A 13,979-nucleotide genomic window follows, 5' to 3' on the forward strand; every position below is an offset into this window, starting at 1 on the left:
TGTGAGGGCAGGAAGCTTGGGGTGAGACGTGAGGGAAGCAGAGGAGCAGCACAGGGAACATGACAGAGCTGCCAAGGGGGTCGTTTCAGGGGGGCTGGCACGCCGAGAGCTTCCTGCATGGATCCCACATCCCTCCCTGCTGGAAAGCCATCCCTGCTCCATAGAAGGAGAGCGTGGAGCAGCGCTGGGAGGTGAATGATGCAATCCCCACCGAGCTCTGCTCTCAGAGGGCTCTGCTGGGTTTGGCTCCAGCCCAAGCTCCCGTCACGGCCTCTCCGATGGCCCTTCCTGCCCAGATATAAACTCTCCTGTTGGAAATGGCTCTGCTTGTCTGCTGCTGGCTCCCTGTCCCTGCTGCAGAGTGGGGAGCAGCTCTGGGCAATCAGGGGGATCTGGGCCGTGCGATGCTCCCCCGTCCGTGCTCCTCCAGCCAAGAATCCAAATTCCTTCAAACTGCCTTTGAGAAATGGCTGCCTTTTCCACTCAGTCTGGGGCTTTGGCTTTTGTAGCTCAGCAGGCTTTTAGGTTTTTTGTATTTTTTATTTTATTTAATTTCTGAAGTGCCGTAGCAATAGGTTCACATTGGTCCAGCTCAAATGCAGCGGTAATTGCTTTGAATGTGGCATTAATCAAAGCAGCCATTGAAATAAAAGGGTAACTGCTGAAATATGCTTGGAATAATCAGGATATTAAAAGGGCAGAGCTGTGGAGGGATGACTTTGCAGGAAAGGCTTGTAGGAGTGGGTGTAGTCTCCTTGTATAGACACTAAAAATGCAAGAAATCCATTTATTTCCAAAAGTTTCCTAGTGGGGCCTCAGCATTTGCTGGATATCTCTCTGTAGTTATCATAACAAGTATAAATAAATATATTTATAGAGTTACTATAAGGAAAACAGCTGCTTGAAAAAAACCCTGTCTTTTCCCAAGTTGAGAACCACAGAATCATTCAGAAAAGATGTCTAAGAGCAGGATTAGTTTTCTTTTTTTTGCCTTTTTTTTTTTTTTTAACTCTCTTAGGTTTGTGCTAAATGCAGGAGGTGCATTAAAATGTATTTCTGCATTATTAAATCTTGGTTTAGTTGAGTGCCCTGTGAAATGTAAACACAGAGATGCTGAGTGTGTATTTGTCCAGAATCAGAACCCGAAACACCCCGGTGTTTCTGCAGCTCTGACATCCCTCTTGTTCCTTTTCTTGTTCCTTTCCCAGTGGAACTGGAGCACAGGATCGACTTTGAGCTCAGGGAAGGTCTGGTGGAGAGCAGATACTGGTCTGCAGTCACCTCCCACACCGCTTACTGGTCATCTCTGGATATTGCCCTCTTCCTCCTCACCTTCATGTACAAGCAAGACCAAGAAGAGACTGACAAATCCAATTTAGACACTCTCTGAATTTTGGACTGAGGACTGGAGAGGAAACTTGAAAAACCAATGGCACAAAGCAGATGTTTGACTGCAGAGCTGCAGGACCTGTGGCATGGAGGTTTCAGGTTTAAGTGCATGTTTGGGGGGTTTTCCTTTTTCTAAAGAGGAGAGGTTATTTGTATTTCAAAGCACTTTATAGTTTTCAACGTTTTGCAGTGCTGAATTAGACCTGAAAGGGTTCCAAATTCCTGTCAACATGGGCTGTACAAAGAGCCAAGACAGCATTGTAGCATCCCATGAGCAGTTGTGCTTGGGTGACATCCTTGTTAATGACCATAATTGCTGTTTAGTTCATTAAAATATTTTAAAAAATTAGTGGGTTAAAAAAAAAAAAACAAAAAAAAAAAAAAACCAACAACAAACCAAACTTAAATTGATTTCCATTAACAAAAAAAAAAATACATGTTCAGTACAAACCTAAACCTGCCATGTGCTGATGTTTTATGTACCTGTGAATTACAAGCAGTGGTGTCATTTTTCCAGGACTTTCAGCTCCACATCCAATTATTCCCACATTGGAAGCCCATTCTGACTGCTGGCTTCTGAGGTCCTGTCCTTTGTGGCACATTTAGAAACTAATGCTGAACAGAAAAAAAAAAAAAAAAAAAAAAAGCATGAGGCAAATATTTGAAATACTGTAATTATAATTTATTATTCTCTCTAATCGTTTCATTTTATTCCAGTGTATAAAACATTACTTTTTTACTGATTTCTTTTGACATAATTTAAGAACCACATTTATTTTCTACAGTGTTAAAACTTTTTCTCAGAAATACATATCTTTGTACTACTATTCAAATGAATATATGGACACTGTGGCACACTTTAAGTATTTTTTCATTAAAAATAAATATTTGTGGTTTCACACAAATGAGATCAGTCACCTTCTTCTCAGAGGTAAGTGCCTTTGCTTTTTCAGGTTCCAAAAGTGAGATTGGTTTGCAGAGGACCCAGCTGTCCTTTGTTTACCATAATTAAATCCATACATGTGTGTGTTTGTATAAAAACATATGGAGGTGTATATTTATGTGCAGGGGGAGGGAGGCACCATAAAATAAACTTGGTGAGGCCTGAGAATACCAACATTTAGATTAAGTTTGTATCTGAAGCTAATTCAGAAGTCAAGAGGGAAGTGTTGGGATGAAAGGGAATGATCTCCAAATAAAACACCAGAGGGTCATTGCTGAGATTGCAGAGCAAGGCTCTGGAGCAGGAGTGGTGGATATTTGCCCTCAGAGCTGCCTCTCCCTGAGGTATTTATGGTCTGGATGGCACATGTGGGAGCTGCAGAGCCTGAACTTGAGTTAAAACAGCAAAATATTGTAAAATAGCAAAATATTGTAAAATAGACAAAAACCCGGGCTGTGGTGTTGGTGAGTGAATCGTGTTCTCAGTGTGAGCAGATGTGGCAGCATCAGCCCAGAACAGCGGCTGGAGCTGTGGAAAGCCCAGAGTTCCCTGCCTGGGGGGAGAGGGTCGCTCTTCTCCCAAATTCTGTTTATTTGGGCTGCTCCTTCCATGAAAGAATTGGGAGTTTGGATTCTCTGTGGAGTTAGGGATTTGGGAATAATTCTGAAGGGGGAAAAACAAAGAGAAAGGGGAAGGGAGGAGTGGAGGGGAATGGGAAAATGACACAAAGAGCACTGCAGTGAACCAATATCCAACATTCAGCTGGTGGAAAAGGACCTTGCTTCGGTGTGGATCTGTGAAAAATCCCATCTGGCCTCAGAGAATTGGAGCTCTCCTGCCTGACCTGTTTACCCTGGTGGATGAGCAATCCCAGGAAAGGAAAATAACCCCCTGAGAGGAGGAAGCCTCTGCTCCAGCAAACAGCCTCGTGTTTACAGGACTGGCCCCTCCAGATAAGTTGTTTAATCAACTCCTCCTAATGAGGACAACTTAAACACAAAAAGGAGAATCTCCTTTTCTATTTAGACCATGCAAAACGTTTCCACATGTGCGTGGTTGGTGTTTCAGGGCTCTGAGCTGGGCTGTGGTGCTGCTGCCTTCTCCCTTTCCACCACTGGATCCACCCTGGATCCTTTTTTAAGGGCTGTAAACAAAAGGGGTTAATTCCTGCAATTCTTGTGGTCTCTGGAAAGCCTGCTGTAGCCCAGGACATGTTTCAGATTTATGGAATAGCTGTTCCCCTGGCCTCAGGACGTGCTGGGACTTGCTGCCTGCTCTCCATATAAGGGAGGAGATCCGACTTGGAGGTGCTGCGTGCCCCTTGGAAAACCAGGGGGAAGGCAGAGCTGAGGGGTGAATCTCAGTGCTGGGAGGAGAAGGGACAGTCAGATCCAATACCTGATCACCCCTTTGTGCTTTTCCTGGGTTGATGGGTGTGTTTGTTTGTGATTCTGCCCTAATTAGCAACTTCCTGGACCACCAGCTAATCTCCCGAGCTAAATTCCGAATATGAAACACACCTTGAAAGAATCAATGGGGACTCATTCTAAATTGTATGCAGAGATGTTAAACAGCCTTTCATCTTTTTAATCCTCCAGAAATACCCTTCCTCCTGCTGCAGAGGTGAAATCCTGGTTGCAGAGCAGGTGCTGAAGGTGCTGGGAGGGTTTGCCCCATTTCTGTTGTGGTGCAGCACAGAATTCAAGCAGGGTCACGTCTGCTGCTCCAAACTCCCTGGTCAGATGCTCTGTGTCATAATGTGGAGCTGGAATGTCCTGGCTGCCAATTACTGACTTGTTTTCCTCTGCAAGGACGATGTTGAGCTTTCCAAGCTGTGTTGACTGCTGGTTTTTCTTGAGAAACCAAGATAAGAGAATGTTCCTCACTGCTGTCAGTCCTCTGCCTGATACCGACCTGTTTTCCAGACTTGGCCTTGAGGTCTTTGTCCAACTTTGTTGCTTACAATGGTTTTGTTACAAGGTCATTTTTTGCAGATAATGAGCGTGAGTTTTATTCTTTTTCTTCATTCTGTCCCTTTGCTCCTAATTATTCTGTCCTGGTTCTGCTGCAGCTTCCTCTCCATTTGCATTCACTCCCTCCCTGCTCCAGTGCCAGAGTCGCTGCAGTCAGACACCCTTTGCTTTATTTCACCGTGGACAGTCTGGCTGGCCAACTTCAATTATTTTATCTCCTTTCCTAATTAATATTATCAGGCTGAGCTGAAACATATTTCACGTTCCCACATTTCTATTTTGCCACCTGTTTTTCCTGCTTTCCTGCTCTCCTGGTGCTCCTTTCCCACGTGCTTGGCTCTTGAGCTGACTCTGCTGTGTCTGAATCGTTGGGAATTGATTATTTTTTCCCAAGCTGAGTTCATGAATCACTGTGTCAACTGTTTGCAGTGAGTTAGTTAATGTATATTTGTGTGCACTCTGCCAGGTGAGTTTATTTGGAATTCTTTGTTCCCCGTTTTTTGTGTTATTAGCTTGGAGATGAGATTTCTGCTTCCACACATCTTTTTTCTGCTGAATTAGGACTGCAGGTGATTGACCTGTGCAGGGTCACCTCCCCATGCTCTGCCAAACATCCTCAGTCACCATCAGAAAGCTTTTACACACCAAGGCCCAGTTTGAGCTGTATTTAATAATAATTTTCCTCCAAAAAAAAAAAAAAAATTCTACAATTTCTCTTGGTTTGGCTTTTTTGCTCCCTCTTTTTTTGGGGGCTTTTGTCTCTTCCCCACTGCACTCCAACCTGTTCTGCAGTGCTGGGATTTCATTCCTGCTGGAATCACCATTTGTTTCGTGCTTGTCTGAGCAGCCTCAAGACTTTTAGGGGAAATCTTGGAATCCCTTTGACCCCCCAAGAGTCCCATCCTGCAGTTGTGATCCCCAAGAGTGCTGCTGAAAGCTCTACATCCCCTCTGGATGTGCTCACTCCCAGGGTGGCTTTGCAGTGTTCCCTCTCTGTGTTTGTGCCGCTCTGTTTGCTGCTCCCAGCTCAGCCCCAGCCCTGACAAAGCACTTTCTGTCCTTGTCGATGAATTCTGGCCCTTCAGCCAGGGCTGGGCTCTCCCAGGGCTGCCTCCTTGCTCCTCGTGTTTCTCCTGCCTCCCTGGGGGCCCATTTGAGCCCCACTTTGCCATAGAAATCCAGAGTTTTGTGTTTCCCTGCGTGCCTTTGCAGAAGCTCCGGCGCTGCCAGCGCAGCTCTGAGCGTGTCAACACTTCTCCTCTTCCAGGAGAAGTCCCAAAGCAGGGGGAGGAATACCTGGAAAAGTTTCAGGTCACCCTGGGGGCTCCCTGCTGCCACAGGGAAGCAAATTCCAGCCAATTTTCCCCTCTCTCCCTCTGCAGCTCTCCAGCAAACCTTGGCCGCTCCTTCCCCTTTGGGAGTGAGAATCTCCCTGCAAAAAGGAGCAAAAAGGAGCCATCTCTGGTGGTTTGGAAATCCTTGATGATTTATCCAAAAAGAGAGGGGCTTCATTTGATCGTTCTGTGAGCATCTGCCACGGATTAACTCCTCCCTTTGTTTCCTAAATAAAATAGCAGCTCTTGCTGCCCATTCCCTGGGGCCTCTCTGATTGTGGGCATGGGCAGAGAATTCCCAGAATGGTTTGGGAAGGGACCTTAAAGATGATCTGATTCCAACCCCCAGTGGGGCTGGGATGGGAGAGGGGAAGTCCAAACTCCCCAAGCTCCAAGGACCCCACATCCAGTTTGTTCTTGCTCATTTTATGGCTCTTCCAGTGAGGATCTCATCTCAGGCCAGTCCCAGACTGTGCTCTCAAGGGGCAGCTCTGTCCCCCCATTTCACTGCTCCATTCTGGTTTTCTGTTCCTGTTCCTGTGCCTGCCAAGCTCAGACTGGCTGGAAACCAAAGCCATGGGAGGAGGGAAAGGAGAGCAACTCTGCTGAGCTGGGATTTGGGGTCTCTCACACCTTCCCAAAGCTAAAAATGAGATTGTGCTGCCACCAGAGAATCCCAGAATGGTTTGGGCTGGAAAGAACCCTAAATCCCATCTCATTCCAACCCTGCCATGAGCAGGGACACCTTCCACCATCCCAGGCTGCTCCAATCCCATCCAGCCTGGCCTTGGGCACTGCCAGGGATCCAGGGGCAGCCACAGCTGCTCTGGGCACCCTGGGCCAGGGCCTGCCCACTGTCCCAGCTGAGAATTCCTCCCCAAAATCCAAACTAAAGCTCCTCTTGTGGCTTGGAGCGGGGCTGCCCCCATCCCTGCCCTCTGTCTCTGTGAGCCCAGCTGGGCAGGAACAGCCCCCCCTGCTCTCAGGACAGGGGTTTCCTGTTGGAAATGCAAAATGGCAAAAAAAAACCCTCTGAAAGATGAGAAGAGCCAAAACATGCACAGATGTTTTATCTTCCCACCTTTCCATCCCACTCCTGCTGTGCTGAGCTGAAAGTCCAAATGAGGAACATCCATACTTTGAGCCTTACAATGCCAATGTCCTGCTCTGATGACTTTCCAAGATGCAGCATTTGTCAGAAATGTTCACATCCCTAATTACTTTTTAAGTGACCAGTAGTGAAGTTTAAAAATAACTTTGATGTAGTTTCAGCTTTGCTAGAAGCACTTTCAGTATGGAAATTTAGGTTAGAGTAATTTGCAAAGAGGGACAGAGCACTTCCAAAACAAACTCCAACTTTCTAGGACAAAGGGGATGGGTTTTAAACTAAAAGAGGAGAGATTTAGATTGGATATTGGGAAGGAATTCCTGGCTGGGAGGGTGGGCAGGCCCTGGCACAGGTGCTCAGAGCAGCTGTGGCTGCCCCTGGATCCCTGGCAGTGCCCAAGGCTGGGCTGGACAGGGCTTGGAGCAATGTGGGATAATGGAAGGTGTCCCTGCCATGGCAGGGGTGGCACTGGATGGTTTTTAGGGTCCCTTCCAACCCAAACCATTCTGCAATTCTATTATTCCATTTTCCTTACAGCCCTTTGTTCCAGCAATCTCCCCACCACATTCCAGCAGCATTTTCCCAAATAGCTTCACAGCTTCTGGGCTCAGTGCTTTGGCCAAGGTGAGATCCTGTTGGAAAAGGATCTGGGACGTGGCCCTGCGTGCTCTGCAGGGAGGGCTCACACTGAGACCGAATATTTTGTGTTTCCAGAGCCCCTTCAGATGGGATGGTTCAGTCTCTTGGCAAACTCCTTGGGAATTCTCCTGTCTGCCTTCCAGGCTGCCCCTCCTCGCATGCAGCTGAGCGTGTGGGGGGGTTATTTTGGTACAAAACCGAGGTACTAAAAAGCAGCAGGAGCTGGGCAGGGAGGTGAGGCTGCTTTGTGGTGGCTGCAGGAAAGGGAAGAGGGCAGAAACGTTCCCTGCAGCGCTGTCACGGATCCACCTTCACCTCGGAGACACCACATCTGCCCGGGGAGGGAGGAGGGGAGGCAGCGCAGGCAGGAGAGGAGCAGATTAAATCAAGGAGAAGTTTGGCAGCCTGGGGAGCAGCCAGATGGGGATCAGCCTGATGGGGATCAGCCAGCGCAGCACGTGTGCAGCACATGTCAGAGCTTGATGCTCCCAGCCAGAGCCGTGGGCAGGAGCAGGGTGGGAGCTCAGCTCTGCCCACAGCACCCTCTCACTCACTGAATCCCTGCATGGTTTGGCTTGGAAGGGCCTTAAAGCCCACCCAGTGCCACCCCTGCCATGGCAGGGACACCTTCACTGTCTCAGGCTGCTCCAATCCCCATCCAACCCGGCCTTGGGCACTGCCAGGGATCCAGGGGCAGCCACAGCTGCTCTGGGCACCCTGTGGTTTCACCCTGCCAGGGAAAAATCTCTTCTCAATATTTCATCTAAACCACTCTCTTTTTGTTCAAAACCATCAACCTTTGTCCCACCAATTATTCTTCAGTTATTCTACTCACCCTGAGCGCATCTGAACTCACCCAAATCGTGGCTGTCCCAAGGCTTGTCCTGCTGGGATTTAACTCTTCCAGAGTTCTGCATGTCCTGTGTGCTTGGATGGGATCTCCCAGAGCCCAGAGCACCATCTGTGTCCAGGGATCTGCTGGGCTCTGCCCCAGGGAACAGGGACAGGACAAGAGGAAACAGCCTCAAGTTGCACCAGGGGAGGTTTGGATTGGCTATCAGGGAAAATTTCTCCATGGAAGGGTTTGTCCAGCCCTGGCACAGCTGCCCAGGGCAGTGGTGGGGTCCCCATCCCTGGAGGGATTTAAAAGCTCTGTGGATGTGGCACTTGGGGACAGGGGACAGTGGTTGCACTCGACCTTAGAGGGTTTTTCCAGCCTAAAGAATTCCATGATTCTGAGCCTGTCCCAGCCCTGCTGCGCCATCTCAAGCCCATTTTCAGGAGCAGCTGATTCCTGTCCCAGAGCCACCCAAACTGATGTGGCAGCTCCCACCCAGCATCCCCAGGCTGCTTTCTAGGGATTATTCACTTCCCTTCCCAAGTGCTGGGGCTCCCTCAGAGTTACAGCTCTGACATCTGCAGCCACAAGGGGAAAAAAAAAATAAAAAATAAAAAAAATTGAGGTTTCACTGCTCCTTCCTGCAGTGAATTTCAATCCTGAGCAGCCTCAGCCTGGGAATGCCTGGGAAATCTGCAGCCCTGAGCCCTGCAACGCATCCCCAAAGGAAAGCAGAGCCATATGGATTTTGCAGCAAGCATTTGGCCAGTTTCTAGCTCTCCTTCATAATCCTGATGGCATTCTTGGCCTGCTTGGGTTCAGGATTTATGGGGACGTGTTCCCAGCCTGGCTGCAAGCTGTTCCTGGGCCTGCATCAGGCTGCTCCTGGGCTTGTGCTGTGCCCTCAGGAGAGGCTGTGTGTGCAATCTGAGCAGGGATGGATTTATTTTGTGCACCAGTTACATCTGCAGCGCTCACTTGTTACTCCACAGCCATAAGCTGTGTTTCAATCAGGCCTTTTAAAGCCTAAAACCTGCTGCAAAATTACCCCCCCCCCCCCCCCCCCAAACAATTATTTAATTAACCAGCTAACTCAGCTCTGGCTGGCTCTCCCTGCAAATACCCCGTCCTCAACAAGATTTTTCCTTAGATTTGGATGAAATGCAATGATTGAGTCATGATTTTTTTTCCCTGGCTCAGTTGCTGGAGCAGGGAATGTTGTTCACAATACTGGCTGTTGCCATATGCTTTTTTCATCAACTTAAAGGGTGCAACTTTCTTTTTTGCTTCCCCCTGCTCTGACTCACTCCCCAAATATGTTTCTGGTTAGGATGCCTTGTGACTTCTTCCTGACATAAGGTTTTCTAGTTTGCAGCAGCTTTGGGAATCGCCTCTGTGAGCTCTGGAAGGTCCCAGCTCCTGGGAGGAATGTCCTGGAGAGCAGGAGCAGCAGGATGCTCACCTGGGGTTTGGGTCCCTGCAGCCTCTGGGAGCTCTCCTGCCACAGAAATGCTTTTCCAGAAGCCTGGAATTCCCACTCCGATGCATTTTGTGTGAGGATTGCTGTGCTGGGAAATGCCTGAGGGAATTTTGGAGAGATCTCTGTCCTGGATCTGTGCAGAGCCAGGAGCTGGACTGGATGACCCTAAGATATGTGTGTTTCTTGAAGGGAATAACATACTACAAGTGATTTTTTTTCCTTTTAATTCAGAAGAGGATTTTTGGATAAAACAATCTTAATCAGCGGTGTGAATGTAGTGTGGTGTCTGAGCTAATCCTGGGGTCTATTTTAGAAATTTGAGGCTATTTAAAACAATTCTTGGCACGGCAGTTGCATTTCCAAGCAGCTCAGGATATTCTGTGATGCTGTGATTAGGTGAACTTGGCCTTTTGTCTGTTTGCTTTCAGGAATGCTGTGGGTGAGGGACGGGAGATGCTGCCTGAGAAGGATCCTGCAGGGACAGACAGACAGACAGACTTGTCCCTCCTGGAATTCCTTTAAAGGCCACCTTGTGCTGACCCCCAGACCTTCCCCAGTGATGCCAAATTCCCTTGGAAAAGGTGAGTGAGGAGCCACCGCAGCACGTGGCCAAGGGAAGGAAACAGCTCCCCAAAAAAAGCAGGAAAAAAATCAGGCTGAGATCCTTCCAGGGGCACTTCCTGGGGGTGACTGTCCAGAGTCCCCCCACACTCATGGATGTGCATCCCAAAGTCCTCCCAGCCCAGGAGATGCCAGAGGCTGGGAAGAAAGCCCTGCCCCTCTCTCTCTCCTCCAGCTGCAGGAGCTGAGATGCTGAGAGTTAAGTGGTTGGCCAGGAGCCAGAGTGCCTGGAAATGAGCCCAAATCTTCCTGTATTAGCTGGGATCTGACCCTGCAGTGTTCCTGGCCCTGCTGGAAGTGTCACCCATGATCTCTGGAGCAGCTATCCTGCAAAGAACACCTTCTGCCTTTTTGTTTTCCCCTCTTGAAATTGCTTTTCCTCACAGGACACCCCCATCTGTTTGATGCTGTGGGATGCAGGATGGCAGGAACGCGCCAGCCTCTCTCTTGTAGCACTTCTCATTTCCTACAACCCTGCCTGGAAAGTTGGCTCTGGGCTTCTCCACACTGGGAATGTTCCAGAGAAAGCTGTTCCAGCTGAGTGGCTCCAGCAGCACAGCCCTGGTGGTGGGTTGGTGGCAGAAGACACACGAGGACACAGCAGGGTGGCCCTGCCTGACACGGAAAAGAAATTGGGATTCTGGCACCTCTCCCAGGGAAAAAACAATTGGGATTCTCATTCTCCATGCAGCTCCCCAAAACACGGAGTCTGCTCTTCCCTGTGCCACCTGGGATGTCACCTGCACGAGCACAGGTTGGGTGTGAGGGTGGCAGCTGTGGGGTCACTGCCAAAGCCACCTGAGGTGCCTGAGGTGCTGCTGCCAGGATTTGGGTTCTCCTGAGGAGGGGCTGGTTCTGCTGGGTGCCACCTTTCCACTGGGATCTCCTCCAGGAAACACAGGTCACTTATGGCCACATGGGGACCTCTCCTTGGAGATCCAGGAGTGAACCTGCAAGATTCACTGCCTAATCTCCACTGTGCCTAATTTCCATGGTGATTTAAAGGAACTTTGGGTTTTTTTACTGTGGGTTTTTTCCCTTATTCTTTCCAGCGCTGCTATCACAGTTCTTGTCCTGTCCTGGCTCTGTCACCACCCGGTGTCATCGCTTGGAGATGGAGGAGGAGGAGGCAGAGGTGTTTCCTTGCAAGGATCAAATGTTGGAATAACCCATCCTTGTTCAGCTGGCAGCATCTCCAGTGTCCCAAAATGTTGGAATAACCCATCCTCCTTCAGCTGGCAGCATCTCCAGTGTCCCAAAATGTTGGAATAACCCACCATTGTTCAGCTGGCAGCATCTCCAGTGTCCCAAAATGTTGGAATAACCCACCATTGTTCAGCTGGCAGCATCTCCAGTGTCCCAAAATGTTGGAATAACCCACCATTGTTCAGCTGGCAGCATCTCCAGTGTCCCAAAATGTTGGAATAACCCATCCTTGTTCAGCTGGCAGCATCTCCAGTGTCCCAAACACACTGGAGAGCTGGAAGCAAAGCCTGGTCACTCCACAGCCCTGCAAGGAAGGACAGGGGACCAGAGGCTTGGAATAAACACCCTGGCAGCACAACCTCAGGGATTTTCCCTTTAAGAAAAAAAAATCAGGATGTGTCAGGATTGTGGTTGTTGGATGGGGATGGGGTTTGCCTAAAGCAGCCAGTGCTTGGTGCAGAGAGCTTTGGGAGCCCAAGCAAGGTGATAAATCCCTGACTGTTCATCTCTTGACTTCCCAAGGTGGGAGAGCAGCAGGGGCCCGTGTTGGGATGCCAAATCTGCCCCATCCATCCCTGGGAAGGTGGCACTGAACTTCCCAATTGTTCCTCCAGTTCCTGGTCCCCAGGGCTCTGCCTTGCAGATCCCAGCTGAAGCCATGACATCCATCATGGGGAAGAACCACCTTCATTCTGATGGGTTTACACTGCCAGAGGGCAGGGATGGATGGCAGATTGGGAAGGAATTCCTGGCTGTGAGGGTGGGCAGGCCCTGGCACAGGGTGCCCAGAGAAGCTGTGGCTGCCCCTGGATCCCTGGAAGTGTCCAAGGCCAGGGTGGTCATGGCTTGGAGCAGCCTGGGATAGTGGAAGGTTTGAGATTTAAGGTCCCTTCCAACCCAAACCATTCCAGAATCCCACAATTCCATGATCTCTTCCACCAGAGAATCCCAGAATGGATTGGGTTGGAAAGAACCTTAATTCCCATCTCATTCCACCCCCTGCCATGGCAAGGACACCTTCCACTGTCCCAGGCTGCTCCAATCCCATCCAGCCTGGCCTTGGGCACTGCCAGGGATCCAGGGGCAGCCACAGCTGCTCTGGGCACCCTGTGCCAGGGCCTGCCCACCCTCACAGCCAGGAATTCCTCCCCAGTATCCAAACTGAACCTCCCTTGTGAAACCTCACCGTGGTTTGGAGCGGGGCTGCCCCAATCCCTCGGTGGGACCCTCGGTGACCTCACCTGAACCAATTCCCCCTCCGTGCCATTCCCCTTCCCAGGAGCTTCCTGCTGGCCTGTTAAGCCACTCCAGAGCATTGACCTGAATTTCTCCTTGTCTCCAGGATGTTTCCTCTCCTGCTGCCATGGCCAAGGCTGCTCCTCCCCGCCTCCCACGTCTGCGGCGCATTCCTGCGCCTCGGGATCTCCGCCTTGCTATCTAAGGAGCTGAAGGATATTTCCAAGCCAGCCCTGCCAGAAAATATTGGCATGCACCTCCATCTCCTGTCCTCCTGCACACACATCCAGCTCCTCGAGCGCTCTGGTTCCCGGCCATGGTTAAACAGCCATCACTGACAGGCAGCTCTCCATCCAGCAGGTTGTTTTCTTTCCTGGCTGGAGGGGTTTTTTCCCCCTTTTCCAAGCCCCAGCTGGTTCCTGCAGTTTCCTCTCCTGGTGACTGGGTTGGACTCTTCCTGCTGAGTGTCCACGCTGAGATTTACCTGCAAGGCTGTGCCTGGCATTAACTTCAACCCACCTTTGTGGATAATCACAGAATGGTTTAGAAGGAACCTTAAAGATCAGCTGGTTCCAACCCTGCTGCCATGGACAGGGTGCCACATGAAGCTGGAACGGAGCTGTTGCAGCTCCAGCATCCTCCAGTTCAAGCAAAAGGTTTTTTCTGGCCAGAGAAGGTGGGAGAGCCCTGCTGGCACAGAGTGGGCACAGCGACCTCCCAGGACTCCTTCTCCTGGCTTTGAAAACCCTCTGATGGTGGGGTGGCTCCTTCACTCCCTCCCATCTGAACAGCCTCCCCAGAGAGCCAGTCTGAGTCTTTCTCCAGGTGATTTCTCCATTGCTCTTTGCCCATCCCTTGTGGAAAGGCAGAACAGAGCATTTCCTCCCTCTTCCATCCCTCCCTCCCTACACAAACCCTCTTTTATCTACCTCAAGATGTTATCACCATTCTTTCTTTCTCCAGGGTAAACAGCCTGAATTCTTTCAACCTTTCCTCCTCTTGTCCCACCAGGATCTCTTCCTCCCCTTTCTCTTGTCCCTTCTCCTCTCTTCCTCCTCCTCTCCCTCCTCCTCCTCCAGCCTCACAGCTCCCACAGCAGGGGTGGGATTTGTCCCAAGGGTGTGATTTATAGGGCAGGTGTGATTTATGGGGCTACTGAGATACTCAGGGTGGGTTTTGCAGCCTTGCAGAGCTCCCTGCCCCTTGCCCCAA

General features: G+C 49.9%; 1 protein-coding gene across 1 annotated transcript in view; it reads left to right on the forward strand.

The window, feature by feature from the left end:
- DDHD1 (DDHD domain containing 1) overlaps positions 1 to 2,510 on the forward strand; it is a 68,376-nt gene extending 65,866 nt beyond the window's left edge. Inside the window, exon 12 of the mRNA XM_054286749.1 lies at positions 1,209 to 2,510. Within this exon, the coding sequence (XP_054142724.1) occupies positions 1,209 to 1,390 (182 nt within the window). The 3' untranslated portion in view covers positions 1,391 to 2,510. The remainder of the gene's footprint in view (positions 1 to 1,208) is intronic.
- The last annotated feature ends 11,469 nt before the right edge of the window (positions 2,511 to 13,979 follow it).

This window comes from Melozone crissalis, unplaced genomic scaffold (genome assembly GCF_028551555.1).
Source record: "Melozone crissalis strain CALT ecotype California unplaced genomic scaffold, PUWL_Pcris_2 ptg000056l_1, whole genome shotgun sequence".
Taxonomy (NCBI): domain Eukaryota; kingdom Metazoa; phylum Chordata; class Aves; order Passeriformes; family Passerellidae; genus Melozone; species Melozone crissalis.